Source organism: Polyodon spathula, chromosome 13, assembly GCF_017654505.1.
Source record: "Polyodon spathula isolate WHYD16114869_AA chromosome 13, ASM1765450v1, whole genome shotgun sequence".
Classification (NCBI taxonomy): Eukaryota; Metazoa; Chordata; class Actinopteri; order Acipenseriformes; family Polyodontidae; genus Polyodon; species Polyodon spathula.
Window position 1 is genome coordinate 16,405,782 of NC_054546.1, and position 17,644 is coordinate 16,423,425.

Sequence of the window (17,644 nt, forward strand, 5' to 3'; positions counted from 1 at the left end):
CAATTATTGATATCATCGGTCATAAAAACTAGCACACTAGCATACCGAACATTTCATTTTTATGGCTTTCTATTGTTTTTAACTATTACAATGTGTTGTGCAAATACAGCATAGTAGATGATATAGCCTGAAAATAAACTGTTGTAATGCAATACCTTGTACTATGTTACATGTTCCACTGCAAAACAGACATGCTTGTGGAATCAACACTTCTGTGTTTTAATGCTTATTTTGTCAGGTTATTGGTGAAAAAGTGAACTGAGTATCTACATTTTTGAAGTAATAATATATGGGTTTGACTATACAATATCCAAATTAATTACCTCTAGTTCTATTTGAGTTTCTTCTTGATTAAGTTTTCCAGCAAGGAACATGAAGTGCATATAATGTGCTTTATTACAGATTAATGTGTTTGTTGATTCTTGTGATGGTGTACAGCAGTTCAAGGGATTGGAGTAAGGAATCCAGACTTAAACCATTTGCTGTTTCCTTTATTCTGTGTTCTTAATATGATATGGTATTAGTGCCAGTTAGATTTGCAGCTACATCTCTTTTGAATGCTATCATTAAACTTAATTTACTGCATATGAGACTTAAAACATGCAATGTGATCAAAACAGATAATAAATTCACTGAAGCATTTTTTCTAGATGTTTTAAAATATAGCCCAGATTAACTCCATGAACAAAACTCCCTTACTGTGGAGATGGGAAATGTTTTAACAGGTGAATCTGAGGATAAGAATTTTAAAGATGTTCCCTAATAACAGCTTTCCTTCAAGCTTCAGTCAAGTTTTTGCAATTAAGAATTTTGTTGGACTATAAAAAACACTTGACTTGTATTTGAGGGTTTTCAAGTTTATTGATTTTTGTTATTATTTTAAAATGTACAAGAAGCTAAAATATTGTCACCCTGTCAGTTTACTATTGTAAATTTGCACATTCCTTTTAGTGATTCTTATAGTGCCATGTGCTTATTCAATACCACAATAGAAGAGGACGTAGAATATGAAAGGAGGGGGAACGCAATATAATAGTTTTTGAGAATCAGTGGTATATAAAAGTAAAATGGTTTGCAAATAAGGCTTCATAAACCAATTAAAATGATGTAGGACTCTGACAAAAGACCAGCTTAAACAGATGTATTGTGTATTACTTAAGCTTTTCTAATTAGACTTCCATATGTATGGCACACATATCATAGAACTTCTTGAGAAATATATTGAAATTACTTTTTGAAATTAGGATATAGTGATTCTATTTATGAAACAAGTTGTTATAGAAACCAGGAACACTAGAATGGTTTTGCAAACTTAATACAGCAGGACTTGAGAGTTTTAGCACTGAATTACTGTTTGTATTCAGTGCTGCAGAGTCATATTTACAAGATACTTTTTTGAATTCATGTTGCCATCATTCAAATACTATGGCAGAATTATCAGGGAAATTGCTAAATGATAAGCCATGTAGTCACAGGAAAGCACAATTAAATGAATGTCTTGTGTAGTTTCTTGCAAGTTTTATATAATTAAAATGGAAGCATTCTATAGCTGTACAATGATATGATGTTCATGATCAGAATTATTATTAATTGTTGGTAAAATCAGTGTATTTTCATGTTCTCTCCTCAGTCATGGTGAGGTCTTTTACTGAACCAACTGGGAGATTAGCAAAATGCCTTAAAGACAGGGTACATAAAAATATTTTAAAAGCAGGCCTATGCAAGTTTTAACAGAGCTTTAAGACGTAAACAAAGCTGGAGGTAATGTTCAGTGGTCGTATATCACCAATAAGAGTTTAAATAGGGTGTCTGATAACAAACAGGGGTGTGTATAAATAAAATTCAGCCAGGAATTACTGACACAATTGTTCAGGCCTTGTGCAGTTATATTTACCCAATACAAGCACTGTCACCTTGGCTCACAGGCCAATAGGTTTACTGTCAGGATTTATGAGGCAGAGTTGAAAGGTAAAGCAAAGGGAGGTCTACTAAGCTCTGGTTAGCCTTTCATCACCCCTTTTCTCCGGTGAGCAGCATGTGGATTTGTTAAGGATTATCGATCAAGAAACCGCAGGGATCTCTTCACAGCAGCAGGCTGCTAGATTATGCAGGTGTTCATGTCATAGGATTATTACTCAGTTCCTCCTATAAAAAGTTTTGCCTACCGTCAAGTAAAAGGCGATTCATTATGTAGCAAATAAAAAGTAATTGTTTAACCCTCAAGTGTATAGATGCAACATTTTCCTAAGGCCCTAAGTTTTTTCTGAATCTTTTTTTGATCCATTTAAAATTTGTTAGACCTGTTTTTCTACTTAGTTTGAAATGCCCAATTAAAATTTTGCAACCCACTTTCCGATCTGGAGGACTAAAGATCAACTGGAAACATTAGTTCCCACAAGCCAAACATCTATTTTCATGTGTCAAACTGGTGTAACAAATGTAACAAAACTACTGAACCTCAGAGAGGAGGAATGGCTAGTTTCCAGTCGGGGTCACTAAAGCACGGTGAGGTGAATTAGCCACTTGTATGGCACACCACTGCAGTACTTTGATTAGGTGAGCTGCTTAAAGCCAAGGTTAAAATCAATGTTCTTGGCTCCTATTGGTACAAGTAGTACTGTCACTGATCTCCCTTTTCTGGAGATGAAAATATTTAGGTTTTTTGTTTTTTTTCCACATGTTTTTATTTACTTCAATTTGAAGCATGCAGATACACTTTAGCAATAAAAGTGGCTGCTACTTCCTGATATAAAATCAGTTTAGGTGCTGTAGCTCATGTCAGGCTCAATGTATGCAAAAGTCTTGTTTCCTATGCTGGTTTATTATAGCACATTGCTATATTTTACATATGGTGTGACTATATGAATAATGCCCTTAGACTTGTATTCAATCAATGTACCAAGAGCAAGCAGCAACAAAGTAATCGGACAAACAAAATGAATGTCATGTCTTCAACACATGCAAATGAAACTACCATGTTTAATAAAACTAAACTCATCTGCTCACAGAAGCATCTCATTTAAAGCTGGACATCCAGTCTCTAGGTGCTTATTTTACTAATTTTGGAACCTTGTAGTGTACCTCAAATTATCACTCTGTTCAGTATCTCCACCAACTTTTTGTTTTCTTTGTATACGTTACGTTTGTCCAGTTTAGCATCATTTTGATAGTAAATACAGCTCACATTTAAGCAAGGTCTACTCACAGTAACTAACAGGCACGATAGACTCAACAACTATGTTTATGGTCTAGCTGCAACCAGGCCACATAGCATAAAGAATAGGAAATGATTCAATATTGTACCGGGTAGAGACAGCTGCAGTTTTTAGTGTTTTAGTTGAACAATCTGTAAAAAGCCAAATTAAAACATAAAACAAGTAATGAACTAAAAGGCATTGAACACAAAAAAGTGCTAATGCTAGATAAAGTAATTGTTTTGAAAGCCTTATAACTCCACTATAATGCCCATGATTTTAACTCAGCTCAGCTATGATATGGTTTAGGAAATGAAGTCCAGTGATCCATGACTTTTCCCATATGTGTGAATAGAAAGTCATGGGTCACTGGATCACTTGCGGAAAGACAATCTCTTTCCCTTTGTTTCAATAAAAACCCCTAAATGGACAAAGATTGTCACTGTTCCAGATAGGGTGCAGTTCTTCCACTCAGTATGTTATTTAGAGTTTATAATTTGAGATTGGAAAAACGAAATGCTTTCCACTTCATTAGCTTCAAGTTTTCTTGGGCTGTGCATGCGACTGGTAAAAAGCCACAGTTTATACAAGTTGGCATTATCCATAAGGCATAGGTAGCTGACTGGAACCAACTGCAGTATTTCCATTATTCAATACATATGCACTGTATGGTGTTGAAGCATAAAGTCTTTAAGTAAATGTGATACAAAACAAACCTACAACAGCACATCCCCTTACTGTAAACAGACAGTGAATAAATATCAAATTAGACTTAAAAACAAAATCAAATTAGTGCTTAAAACAAAAGTGAATGGGTCACACATCTGTGAAGGCTAGACCTATATATATATATATATATATATATATATATATATATATATATATATATATATATTATATTGTAATACTAGTATGAAACTAACATTGTGGTCATGTTTTGAATTATTTTTGGACCGTAGACATATTTAAATTAAATGGAGTGTATTATTATAACATAAGTCATGTTATTTGTGTTGTAATAACTGGAGTGTTATTCTACGCCTTCCAGAGAACTGAGTAGATTAGCATATGTTTTTTCTCATTCATAGCTTTCGTGCCTGCAGTGTTCTGCAAAGTTTACTTTAGATCAGTTTTTCTCTGTGTAACTGCCTGGAAAGAGTGTTAAATTGCTATGATGATTAATAATTTAAACTTTCAATTGAAAGTCAGGAAAGCATCTCTATGACTTGGTATTGTCTTTGAACAATGAAAAACAACTAAATAAAGCATAGCTGAAGCAACTCTTTCACTGTTTAGACTTTGTGAGGAAACATAAAACCAACCCTTAAATAGTTTTTACAGAAAGCTGTTATTGAGTACTGTTCCAAGCAATAGCTTCTGTCATATGTTTGCTGTAGTATTGTGTTGTTTGACATTGCTGATAATCCACCCTGATTCTATGTTTCCTCTTCTGTTTCATGTGCAGTGACCTCGTCCAGCTCCAGGTTCTTCACAACCAGGTTCTTGTTGAGCAACAGCAACAGGGACTCCCCACTCACAAGACTGAGCCTACATCACAGTCCATTCCGTCCACAACTGAGCATCCACACATCATGAACATCCTTAACTCAGGCCATCCCCCCTTCCAGCAGACCCCAGTATCACCCCCTACCAACAACAGCCTCCCTCAGACCTTCAACTATGCCAGGCCCAAGCAGTTCATCGCTACCCAGAACCTCTCGCCCACCGAATCCCCTGTGCCCATGCTAAATGCAATGGCCCAGGCGTCCCATAGATCACTGAGTGAAGATAATTATACAGGATCCCCAATAACACCAACATACCCTGGGCAGCCGTTTCAAACCAGGGTCTTGCAGTCACCCACAAGCCCCACTAGATTTGTTAGCTCTCCCCCTCCCCCTACCTCCCTTTTCTCAGCTTTTTCTGTCCGGCCCCAGTCTCCCGCTGCCTCCCCCACTCCCAGCAGCTCAACATCAAGCCCCATCCAGAACCCAGTGGCTTTCCTCAGCTCTGTGCTTCCATCACTTCCAGCGTCTCAACCAACCAACGCAATGGGGCTACCCAAGAGAGCCCCCTCTGTGTGAGTACTAGACAGGAGGGACTTCAGTGTGTGTGTGTATATATATATATATATATATATATATATATATATATATATATATATATATATATATATATATATATATATATATTATATACACACACACATACATTAGATCAAAAGCATACAATAATCAATTTTTATGAAACACTCAGTAATAGAATAGGCAGTAACATTTGTCTTTTTTTCAATCTTTTTCAATTGAAGCCCAAGCCATTGGTGATTAATGCCAATGCCATTTTGAGCATAGCTAATCATTTCTGCAGATAACATTTACATTTAGTCTTATGTTTCTCATGTGCAGTTTGTTATTTGAGAGAGAGATAGCTATTCTGAATCTCTTCCATCCTAAGCCATAATCAACCTGTCCATCCCCTCAGATCCACTATTTATGGTATTGTACCTGAAGAACATCTTTGATGCCTTAAAGTGGTTGTAGCTCACAAAATATTTTCATGAATCTTATCTGTCATGCAATTTCATCTCAAAAACATGATATTGTAAACATGGGTGGCTTGGTGGTCCAGTGGTTAAAGAAAGAGTCTTGTTACCAGGAGATTCAATCCCAGTTCAGCCACTGACTGTGTGGGACCCTGAGCAAGTCACTTAACCTCCTTATGATCTGTCCTTCAAATGAGATGTAAAACCGAGGTCTTATTGTAAGTGACTCTGCAGCAACAGCTGTGATGCATAGTTCACCCCCTAGTCTTTGTAAGTCGCTTTGGATAAAAGCGTCTGCTAAATTATTAATTAATATTTTAATTTTAGAACATACCATCTGGTACTACTGTACAGTGTGTAGCAGAACGTTCTGAGTTTCTGTTGCACTTTCTATGTTATTTTGCCTCAGCAAGCATCTTAATGGCTGCAAAGCATGTCCATCATTAGCAGCTGCTTGGTTACTGTCAGACAAGAAGGCCCTGAAGGGGTGGGGACAATTTCACTGTCCAGGTGAAATGACCAGTAAAGTGAAAGACTATCAGAACGAAAGACCCGCAAATGGGTATCTTTAACCTAGTGTAGTTCCAGATACAGTGTTTAAAAATGTGAGACCTATATAGTGAATGAACGTGCCTGGTAGGGAACCTGTATGGAATTACTGTGTTAGCTACAATCACTGTAATAAATAATGTTCATGGGAAATACAGTGGTTGTTTTGCAGTGATCATGACTGCTATAACAGATATTTACTACATAGGTTAGTATATAAAAATTCATTATAGAATGTAAATACATTCAATTAATTACCAAGATTAATACATATCTTTAATATATTATTTTTCTGGTCATAGTATGTAGCTAATTTAATATTTTTAAACAATATTCCCCATTAACTTACGATGTATGATATCTTAACAGTGCTTTTAACTTCCAAAAATAAAAGCAGATAACTCAGTTTAAAAGTAAAATTACTTTTAAGAACATAAGAAAGTTTACAAAACGAGAGGAGGCCATTCAGCCCATCTTGCTTGTTTTGTTGTTAGTAGCTTATTGATCCCAGAATCTCATCAAGCAGCTTCTTGAAGGATCCCAGGGTGTCAGCTTCAAAAATATTACTGGGGAATTTGTTTCAGACCCTCACAATTTTCTGTGTAAAAAAAGTGCCTCCTATTTTCTGTTCTGAATGCCCCTTTATCTAATCTCCATTTGTGACCCCTGGTCCTCGTTTCTTTTTTCGGGTCGAAAAAGTTCTTTAGGTAGACATTGTCAATATCTTTTAGAATTTTGAATGCTTGAATCAGGTAGCCACGTAGTCTCCTTTGTTCAAGACTGAATAGATTCAATTCTTTTAGCCTGTCTGCATATAACATGCCTTTGAAATCCGGAATAATTCTGGTCTCTCTTCTTTGCACTCTTTCTAGAGCAGCAATATCTTTTGTAGCGAGGTGACCAGAACTAAACAATATTCTAGATGAGTTCTTACTAATGCATTGTAAAGTTTTAACTTTACTTCCCTTGATTTAAATTCAACTCTTTTCACAATATATCCGAGCATCTTGTTGGCCTTTTTTAGAGCTTCCCCACATCGTCTAGATAGACATTTCTGAGTCAACATAAACTCCTAGGTCATTTTCATAGATTCCTTCTTCAATTTAATTATCTCCCATATGATAGTTATAATGCACATTTTTATTGCCTACGTGCAATATTTCAGTGTTACAAAAGTTCTATGCTCCAAGAAATTCAATAATTCGTCATATAGTTACCAAACTTTCATTTAAAAAATAGGTTTAAGAGACTTGTAAGAAACTTTCTGGTTCAATCATCATGGTTGCAAGGATTTAACAAAGTTCAAGGAATTATTTTGTTTCCAGTGGTTTAAACAATGTTTTCCTTTTTTTCTGTGATTTCCTCAAAGAAAAGAATTCCTGGTGATGTCCTTGTAGATTGTTGGTAGGAAAGTCCATCAGGGTACAAGAATGTAGCTTTCTGTGTTGAAAGTTGGACACAAGCAGTGGTTCCTCTCAACAGGTCAGATAGCCGCCTGGAAGCTTTCAAAGGTCTCTAATCCTTGTCGCTTGAAGGAGTCCAGAGCCATGTTGAGAAGCTTAGAATTGAGAGAATTGAAAAGAATGAGAAGAGCGCACACACACACACACACACACCTGTGGCACAAAAACAATCCTTTTTCTAACCTTCAAAAAACAAGCAGTTCTCCAATTCTATAGCTGCATCCAAGAACCAATATCTTCATAACATCTAGTTCATTGGTTACATTGAAAGCATACAGATTGCCATTGTCTGTTAACTTCTAGAATGCCGCTATAAATGTTAACGTCAACATATATCTTCAATCCACAAGTGGGACAGTCTTTGACTTACTTTCCAAATACTAATTGTCATAAGCAGACAATTGTTTATTCAAAATAATAAAACAAAGGTTGTTCACACCTTGAAGTTTTTGAAGCTATGACCACAGTGGGTGTCATTTTGTTTAGGAAGAGACGTCAATCTGTCTTGAAAACAGTCTTGCAAAATCTCCCCCCACCTAGAAGATGTTATTTCTAAAAGATCACATTGGGGTTCTCTCTCACTTCAACAACACATTTTCACCTGATTATGTTGGCCAATCAAAGTTTGAGTATTGTGGCAGTTCCTGGGCATAGTGACTACTAGCTTGATCAAAAACAAAAATTAAATACTTAAACAAAAATACAGTATTTTTTAGTGTTCATACCTTCTGTAGATATTGTTTCTGTCATACATGCCAGGGTCATTAAAATTAATGAAACCAGAACTGCTACGCATTATATTCCAAATGTAAAGTGTGTATGCTGAGATTCCCCCCCCCCCCACCCACCCAATTTTTACGATATTTCATTTAACCGATTTTATTCGTATTTCAATATATAAAATAAACTCAAAAATTACCAGAATTTTTTTTTTTTTTTTTTAAAAGAGAACTGAAAATGTGGAACTATGTTGAACTTTTGACCAGTAAAATCAGTAATCCTTTTCAGTTCCTAGTTTACAATAACAGCATGTACCTGTGGAAGGGTATGGGTATTCACTGACACGGGAGACAGAAAAGTGTGTATTTATTTTTCTATTATTTATTTTAGCCCGCAGAGGGCGCCGTTGTCCGTGGCCTGACTACCACCATGGGTAGACGGGACCACCGGAATACTTCCTTTGGGTACAGAGTTCAGTTGCGGCGCGCTCGCAGGTGCTCAAAAGAATAATGAAAACAAAAACGCAAAAGAAAAAATGAAAATAAAACACAGTAATAAAACTACAAAATAAAGGTGCCACACTCTGCAACGTTTGCCCAGTCGTCGCTAGCCATAAGACCCAGGTCTCCGTCCTACACTTTGCTGTTCCCTCCACCTATTCTCATACACTGTCGGGGGTCTGCCCAAGGGTTTCCCCACTCTATTTTTTGTTTCTTCTCTTTGGGTTTTCTTTTTCTTTTGTTTTTGTTTCTCTGTTCGTCCACAGTCTTGTCGAGCCGCGCTTCCACTAGCTGTTTTTCATTTGTTTTCCTTGAGGGCTGTCAGCATTGTAAATCATTTTAAATCTGTAATTTGTAACCACAAAAACATCTGTGAAACTATACAGAATGTTAAGTAGACAAACATTTAAACCTTTACATACAAATGTATTGCTTGATCCACAAAAGTCACTGCTGGTCAGTTGATACTGACATGTGGAGCAAGATTCATAGATATACTGTAGATTAAATGAGTACAATTCAAATAAGCAACGTGTTATTTTATTAATGCTGTTATGTGAAATAGATGTGAAAAGAAAGCTTGTCTGGTTACATTTTAGTTGGACTAACAATTAGAATCAATAGTACACTATGAAGGATTACTTGTAAGATTTCTATAAGAATCCAAAATATTACTAAAACCGTAAAATCCTGTTAGCTAAATAGTGTTTTTGACAGACATTTGTATTCACCCAACAGAAGTGCCTGTCTAGAGGTCAAATCCCAGAACAAGGTTTTAGTCTTTGACACATTTAATAGAAGGCCTAGAAGCAGAGTGTACTGTGCTTTACTCAGAATGCAGCAGACTTGCAATGACTCTAAAGTGTGTGCATTTCCAGACTGCTAAATTGACAACTTGGGTGGCTCCACAGATGTTTTTACTTCATCTGTGGATAAACAAGTTATTTTTCCTTGCTGCTAAAACTTGACTTTCACTTACTAAAAGCATGTAAACACTGTATCCCTTCAGGGGTTCATAAGAATCCCTAGTCTTCCTAATTCCTAGTCTTCATAGATGTTTAGTGCTCTCTTCAAATGCCTGGTTCTCCTCCTTGGATCCTGCTTTAAAATGACTTACACTTATTCTGAATGCACAGACTGAACCCGCAGCTCTTACAATACAGAACAGTACTGTTTACCTCCAGTACAACATGTGAATTTCAAGAAGACTCTGTCACCTAAGGTAATGCCTTAGGTATTTAAAAGTGAGGCAAACAGACGGTTGTCTCAGAGTACAATTAACGGGTCTCCTAGTTAACGTTTAAATATTAAACAGTTTCAGATTTGTAACAAGTGATGTGGACTGATGTTAGGTGCTTGGTTGACAAGATGTTTGCTCTATGAAATGAGTCGTGGGGAATGAAAATACTTTGGTAGTTTCTCAGTTGATTATTGACTCATAACAAAAATGTTGCAAATGTACACTGGAAAGTCAAAGCTTTCAAAAGAAGAAAAAAAAAACGGGTCTTTAGAAAAAAAAAAAAAAAACTGTAGTTTTGAGATTTGGATATTTTAAGTTCTGTGATCAATCAGCCACTAGGAACCAAACAAGCACTGATAGCCTCTTTTTTCTTAAGTCGTCCAAAGTTTGAAGCATGGAACAGATGACTGTTTGTGTCATTATTAATACAATTGTTTAGTGAGGGTCAGGCTCATTAGTGGATGAGTATAAAAATAGTAAAAATCCAGTGTAGTTTATCAATAACCCCCAAGGATTGGGTGGTGGTGGATTAAATCTGAATGCTCAAGTCAACTGCCCCCCCCCTCCCTAGAAATCCCCAAGGAATAATGAAAAGGAATCCGAGGTCTCCTCGCTCAGTATCAGATGATGAGATCCGTGACACTAAAGACACCATCCTACAGGACTTGGAGAAGAAGCTACGCTTTAAAGAAGACAACTGGCACAATGGACAGGTATGGGCCTGTCTGTCTGCGTGCTGGTGTGCATTCCATTAATACTGCCTCCCCTGGAGAAAGATGGTACTTTGATAATGCTGATACCAACATTTCTATCATTAAAGGTTTAGGATCTCAAGTTTTTTAGCACATATGAAAGAAGTTACCTTAAAATGCTTATTCTATATACAATTTAACAAAACAGTATTTGGAGAATGTCCTTTTTTTTTTTTTATCAGAGCTTGAATATTAAAGATGCATACTGTGTTTAACTCATAGGATGACGTGGAAGCAAGCCAGTTTCAGGGGGTGAAGCTTTTACCCCTAAGCTACCAATTTCTTTGGCAATTGTAATCATGGTCCGTTTCTGTGCAAAAAAAAGCTAAAGTGGAGTAAAGTAGTAAATAGAAAATATCATATTGTAGTTTAACTGTTCAATTCAATTTATCTAAACAGTGGCTGATGTCAGCACTGCAACCAAAGGAGAAAAAAACACATTATTGACTTTAGAAAACTATTATCAAACACCTAAGCCATGTAACGTATGGTATCAATTAATCTCTAGTTTATTTCTCAGTTTTGTTAAACTGAATTTGAGTTAAAGACTGGAGTAAACGCTATGAAAATATTTTATACTGTTTTGTTCTCCCTGGATCATTTCACCTGGAGAGTGAAATTGTCCCCACCCCTTCATGGCTTCTTTCCTGTCAAATACCAGTCAGCTTCTTCCTTTATTGACTGACATTCTTTCAGCTGCTAAGGTGCTTCTTTCCCAGAAAACACTGCTGAGGTGAAATGACCCAGGAACTACAAGTGTATTGTTATAAGACACCACCAAAACATGTACAGCACTTAATGTGATATGTGTCTTAGCAGTCACCATTGCAGAAACACATTCTTTTTATAAAAAAGAACAAATAACCCATTCAGCTTTGGTATTAAGTGGATCATATTTGAGGTGTCACCACACGAGACATCTTGCCGTGAATAGGAGAGGATTGACTTAAGGGACACTAAGTTGTTTATTAAGTAATTTGTGTGAGATGAATTGAGGCAATACATACTTTATGTACTGTGTTCAATAATATGTATTATTGGAGCTTAAAAAAAAAAAAAATGAATAAGAATATTCCTTTACTTTCCTCTGCCAGAGATTGACATATGAGGACAAAATGGCTCGCAGACTTCTTGGTCCACAAAGCCATGCTGCCCCAGTCTTCAATTTTGATGTTGTGGAGGAGTGTTCACGGTCCCAGGTACTGTATAGCTAATTTATCAGAGCTGCTTCTCTGTTGTTTCAACCTTCTCATTTGTTTTAATAATGTACTGTATATGTTACCTGCCATTTGAAGTGTTATAAAGGATGTCCTGGGCTGTTTATCACAGTCTTTATTCAAATTGTAATTTGGAACACTGAAAGAGAAATAAATGTGTCAATTTAAGGACTTACATGTTCCTACTTATCCTGCTCTATAACCCTTTCACAATAAGACCTTGAAATGCACTAACATTTTCATTTTTGATTCCAAATTGAAATATGTATTTCACTTTGAAAATGCTATCAGCCTGCATTAGTCAATCTCTGTCAAGCAAACACAATAAGGGAAATATATTTTCTCTCTCTTTGGTGGAATGCATATTGCACATTTAAGAAAAAACATTCTGTGGAAATCCCTCCATGAGTCATCATGAGAAAGATAAAATGCCTCCATTTGAAAAGTGTTTTTGAATACAGCCAGGAGCACTTGATAAAACCAGACAAGTTAGCCTGAGCGAGGATACAGTAAGTTTACCCTCCTGGCTCAATCACAGTGCTCTGTGGGAAAAACCTGAAAATTAGGCAATTGATACACCAAAATATATTTAACCCAAAGTGGCCAGTATAGTGTAGTTAGGTTCAGTTGTGTATGTAGCGTCCACTGGGCAAGGCAGCAGCAGGGCTGGTAGGTGACAATCAAATACAAGTACATAAGCCCGATATATGCGCCTTGCACCGCGGCATCGGTGCTTTTCATCAGTGCGAGAAGTCTCAGGATCGTTCCTGCCCTCCGTCTGTGTGTGGATTGCCTCGCCCTGTGTGAACTGAGATCACTATATGTACAGTATAGTTAGGTTCAGTTGTGTACAGTATAGTTAGGGTCAGTTGTGTACAGTATAGTTAGGGTGTAACAAACCCAATCCTTAAGCAACATCCAATAACTAGTATTTTTTGATGGAAATAAAAATAAACTACCCTGAACAATATAAGTCTCCAAAGCAGTAGGATTGCACGACAGAACCAAGAAAAATTGCGGGGTAAGTCAGGCTTGTTTACAACAAATAGAACATAAGACAATTAAACCAGAAGACAGAGTTCAAATAACAGATGTTATTGAATATTATACTTGAGACAGATGTATCAAACATTTGGAGTACATTAGTTTTAAACAGACAGCATTTGAACCATTCAAAATGTTTACCACAGTCCATCAGGCAGTCCTTATAAATCCGTATTGCAAATGTAATTGAAACAGAAAAGTTGAAACACAACAAAAATGAAACTTCTGTGCTGGGTGCTCGTTAATCCCCAATAAATAAACAAAAAAGATAATACTCCAAAACAGTCGGAACAGCCCAGATTATCCAGCAGAAAAGAAATAAGATTCCTCCCCATTAGGGGATCTCACCCAGTTCTTCCTTGGTCCTATAGAGCTTGGATTTTCCAACCAGGTAAGATGACAAAAAGTGATGATGATAACTGGATTAGTCACTGTTGTTGCTCTTAGGATCCATATAAACAATTTGAATGATGTGGATAGTTTCAGTTTGGCAGGAGATTAGATAACTGGTTAATTTAAACTGGAAAAATGGCAGATTAGAGAAAATACTGTTTAACAACAAAAATATTATTGCTTCCTGATTTCTCCTTACAGACCAGCAAACGCCCTCTTCAAACACTCTGCATCCACAAAAAACCACACCCGAAAAAGAATCACCCCAGCAAAAAAAGGAACCAACTGTCCCCATTACGAAGTAATAGTCCTATTTAAAGAGCCACCAATTAAGATACTTAGACTTAATGATACATCAAGCCCAATAAGACCTTTGCGAAGGCAATTAAGGAAAACACCTGAATCTAAATAGAATGTCCATGAGGCAATTAAAGAAAAGATCCTCAGTTAAAACGAGAGAAAGTCCAGTGCAAAGATAAACCCCTACCAAAAGTTAACAGTAAATTGAAATAGCTTCACCTAATTTTACCTTATGGAATCTGAAAGGCCCACTTTAAAAATGAGAACAAAATTACTTATTTAGCAATTGAACTGAGAATTAAATTAACCTGGCCAGGTATTCTGATACTCAATTAAGAGCAGCAGGCATCAAATTACTTATGCTGCATTCATGGAGCTAGTGCTAAAAGGTTCAGCTGTGTACAGTATAGTGTAGTTAGGTTCAATTGTGTACAGTATAGTGTTTTTAGGTTCAGTTGTGTACAGTATAGTGTTGTTTGGTTCAGTTGTGTACAGTGTAGTGTAGTTAGGTTCAGTTGTGTACAGTATAGTGTTAGGTTCAGTTGTGTACAGTATAGTGTAGTTAGGTTCAGTTGTGTACAGTATAGTGTTGTTAGGTTCAGTTGTGTACAGTATAGTGTAGTTAGGTTCAGTTGTGTACAGTATAGTGTTAGGTTCAGTTGTATACAATATAGTGTAGTTAGGTTTAGTTGTGTACAATATAGTGTAGTTAGGTTCAGTTGTGTACAGTATAGTGTAGTTAGGTTCAGTTGTGTACAGTATAGTGTAGTTAGGTTCAGTTGTGTATAGTATAGTGTAGTTAGGTTTAGTTGTGTGCAATATAGTGTAGTTAGGTTCAGTTATGTACAGTATAGTGTTGTTAGGTTCAGTTGTGTACAGTATAGTGTTGTTAGGTTCAGTTGTGTACAGTATAGTGTAGTTAGGTTCAGTTGTGTACAATATAGTGTAGTTAGGTTCAGTTGTGTACAATATAGTGTAGCTAGGTTCAGTTGTGTACAATATAGTGTAATTAGGTTCAGCTGTGTACAGTATAGTGTAGTTAGGTTCAGTTGTGTACAGTATAAAACAAGTAGCGTAGTTTATTACAGCCTCTTGTTGCCACCTGTAACATTTTTTAGGCCATTAATAAAAACTACCTTTTAAATAGCTTGACACATTAATCAATTGACATAAATTAGTGACCTTTTACAGAAGTATGCCAATCTTATTCAATTAATCTTAACTCTCTGAAAAAGTGTTGCTGCCACTGAATATGTTTACAGTGTATGGAGTTTTAGTCAGGACAATCTTATGTTAAATAAACACTTTTATTATAATACAAAATCTTACAGATTTCCAAAAACATTGAACCCAAACAATGGGTGAATACAAATAAAAATAAAAGTATTTGGAGCACAGCCTCATCCCTTGGAGGCAGAGGAGCATCGTATACTCCCCCCTTAGGACGAGGCTGGGAGTGAGGCTGTGGTAGTTGGGGAGAAGGTGGTAATTCGAAAGCACTGCAAGACTGAGTTTGCGAAATAGGTATAGATATACACCTTATAGGTTCATTGGGACTTGCTGGTAATAGGCTTGTAGATTAACCAATGAATGTACCAGGCCTGATTCCTCACAACTTTATATTCATGTAGAGAAGTTTGAAAAATATTATTGCAGTATGTTTATACCAGTTTATTATTCTGAAGAAACACTGGCATCATCAGAGCCTAGAATTCTCAGCAATGGAATTACAATGGATTTGGAATAAATATTGTACAATGGTCTGGATACAGTAGACACTAGTACCGATATGGTACCATGGTACTGTATAACCAGTGTGTATTGGTTCTAATAATTTGATACTACTGCTATGGTGCAGTGTGCTGTGGTGCCATCTACTATAGCTGCCCTTGCACGTTGCCGTTGACTTGCAACTGCAATGCTATTTACTCTAAGGCCAACGGGTAATATAACTAAAAGTTCACCATTTTGTCTGAATGGAAAACAGCATTAGGACGTTTGGTTTGGCATCACCCTGGTGTGGGACGTGTTCTCCTGGTATACCCTGGACCCCTTGATGACTCGGAAAGGTCAAATGAACGCCGTAGCTTATCACAAGCCCACCTCACTGCACCAACTGTATGAAATATCAGTGACGGAATGGATTAACATCCCACAAGACACCTTCCAGCACTTTGCGGTGTCTATGCTAGGTTGTATCAAGGCTGTGATCAGGGGAACAACTCCATCTTTGGTACAAGTCCTAATAAAGTGGCAGTAATATTACATTAATCTAGCCCTGATATAAACATTTTCCATTTTAGGTTATAGTGAAATACCTTGACAGACCTTGTTTTGAAAGCATATGTATTCATTAAGTTTGTATTGTATTTACACATTTCCATAAAATTATTATCAGAGGACATGTATTTAAACTACTTTAGAATTTTATAATCATGTTTTATCATTTTACCCCTGCAGGACATTAAGCATATGATAGAATCAGCCCGCAACTCACTTGGTAAACAGCAGGTTAAGTCCTAACCCTGATTATTATTTGAATCTTTCCTCCTCGAAGAAGCCCTGACTTCTCTTTATCTCTGAATGTAGCATGGGGGCAGACTGTAGCCGACTGCATGGACAAAACACTCTACTCTAAATACAGTCTGTCGCAATTTAGTATGCAGTTTACTGAGATCTGGAATTTGTTGTTGGTGTTTTTTTTGGTTTTTGGTTTTTTTAAAATGGCACTACAGCCCTCTTTCTCCTGCATTTCAGCCTTTGGACAAATAAGTACTGCATGCTGTTTACCATTTATTATCATGCTTGCTCATGATAGTTTGTTTAGATACAGCAAAGTGTTACCCATGCATATTTCATTTAAAGCAGCTGTTCTTATGTCTCATTCACGGTGGTACAGATTTTTGTTTATGTAACAATCTTAACCTCACTCGAAGATACCCCCATCTACATTTTCGTAATTAGGTTTATTATTCTATTGTATGTGCCGGTATGATTAACTAGTGTTGTTTTTGCGTGATCATTTTTTGCCCTACTTACTAACTATTCCAGCAAAATTGTTTTTGAAAAGACTCCTCAAGCTGAATGGGGGAAGAGAGGTGGGGAAGAATAATAGTGTTGCACATGATTCCTATGTGGGCCTATATACACAGCATTAATCAGTCTTGGAGTCTTTTCAGAGACAATATTTACTGCAAGTGTAAGTATAACAAAAAAAAAAAAAAAAAATGCAGTTCCAAAATATATACAATACATATTGATGATCTAAAACACATCCTTTTAATCTGAATCATGACCACATATGTTTAAAAGTCTAAATGGCTGGTGTAGAAAGGAAAGGTTTGTAAATAAATATTTAGATCCTGCTTAAAACAGAAACCTCAATTGTTTACAGCCACTAGTTATTAGTTATCTAGACAGTTATTTAAAAATAAATGATCTGCTTGTGGGCAGTGGAATTTCACAAAACTATGAACTTATAAACTTCCCCTGAGATCAGACTACAGCATTGCCAGTTTACAAAAGAGAGCTAACCATTTAAAGAAAACCATGCATTACTAGCTATAAACAGCACTGCTTGGCAATCCTCACTGTATTATACACAGGGCAATGATGACACTACACTAGCTAATACAATCATTTCATAAATCAAACTATTTGTGTCCATACATTTCTTATAGAGTTCTTAGATTGCTAGTTGTGAAGGAAGCACATGCAGTAGTAAATGTCC

At 36.4% G+C, this 17,644-nt stretch overlaps 1 protein-coding gene across 7 annotated transcripts in view; it reads left to right on the top strand.

Annotated features, from left to right (window-relative positions):
• Positions 1-17,644, top strand: part of LOC121325533 (myopalladin-like) — a 139,693-nt gene that overhangs the window by 111,796 nt on the left and 10,253 nt on the right. For 6 of the 7 annotated variants that reach the window (XM_041268154.1, XM_041268153.1, XM_041268156.1 and 3 more), the window contains 4 exons: positions 4,660-5,274; positions 10,780-10,921; positions 12,055-12,159; positions 16,375-16,425. In XM_041268154.1, the coding sequence (XP_041124088.1) occupies positions 4,660-5,274; positions 10,780-10,921; positions 12,055-12,159; positions 16,375-16,425 (913 nt within the window). The remainder of the gene's footprint in view (positions 1-4,659; positions 5,275-10,779; positions 10,922-12,054; positions 12,160-16,374; positions 16,426-17,644) is intronic. The other variant, XM_041268155.1, reaches the window with a different exon arrangement.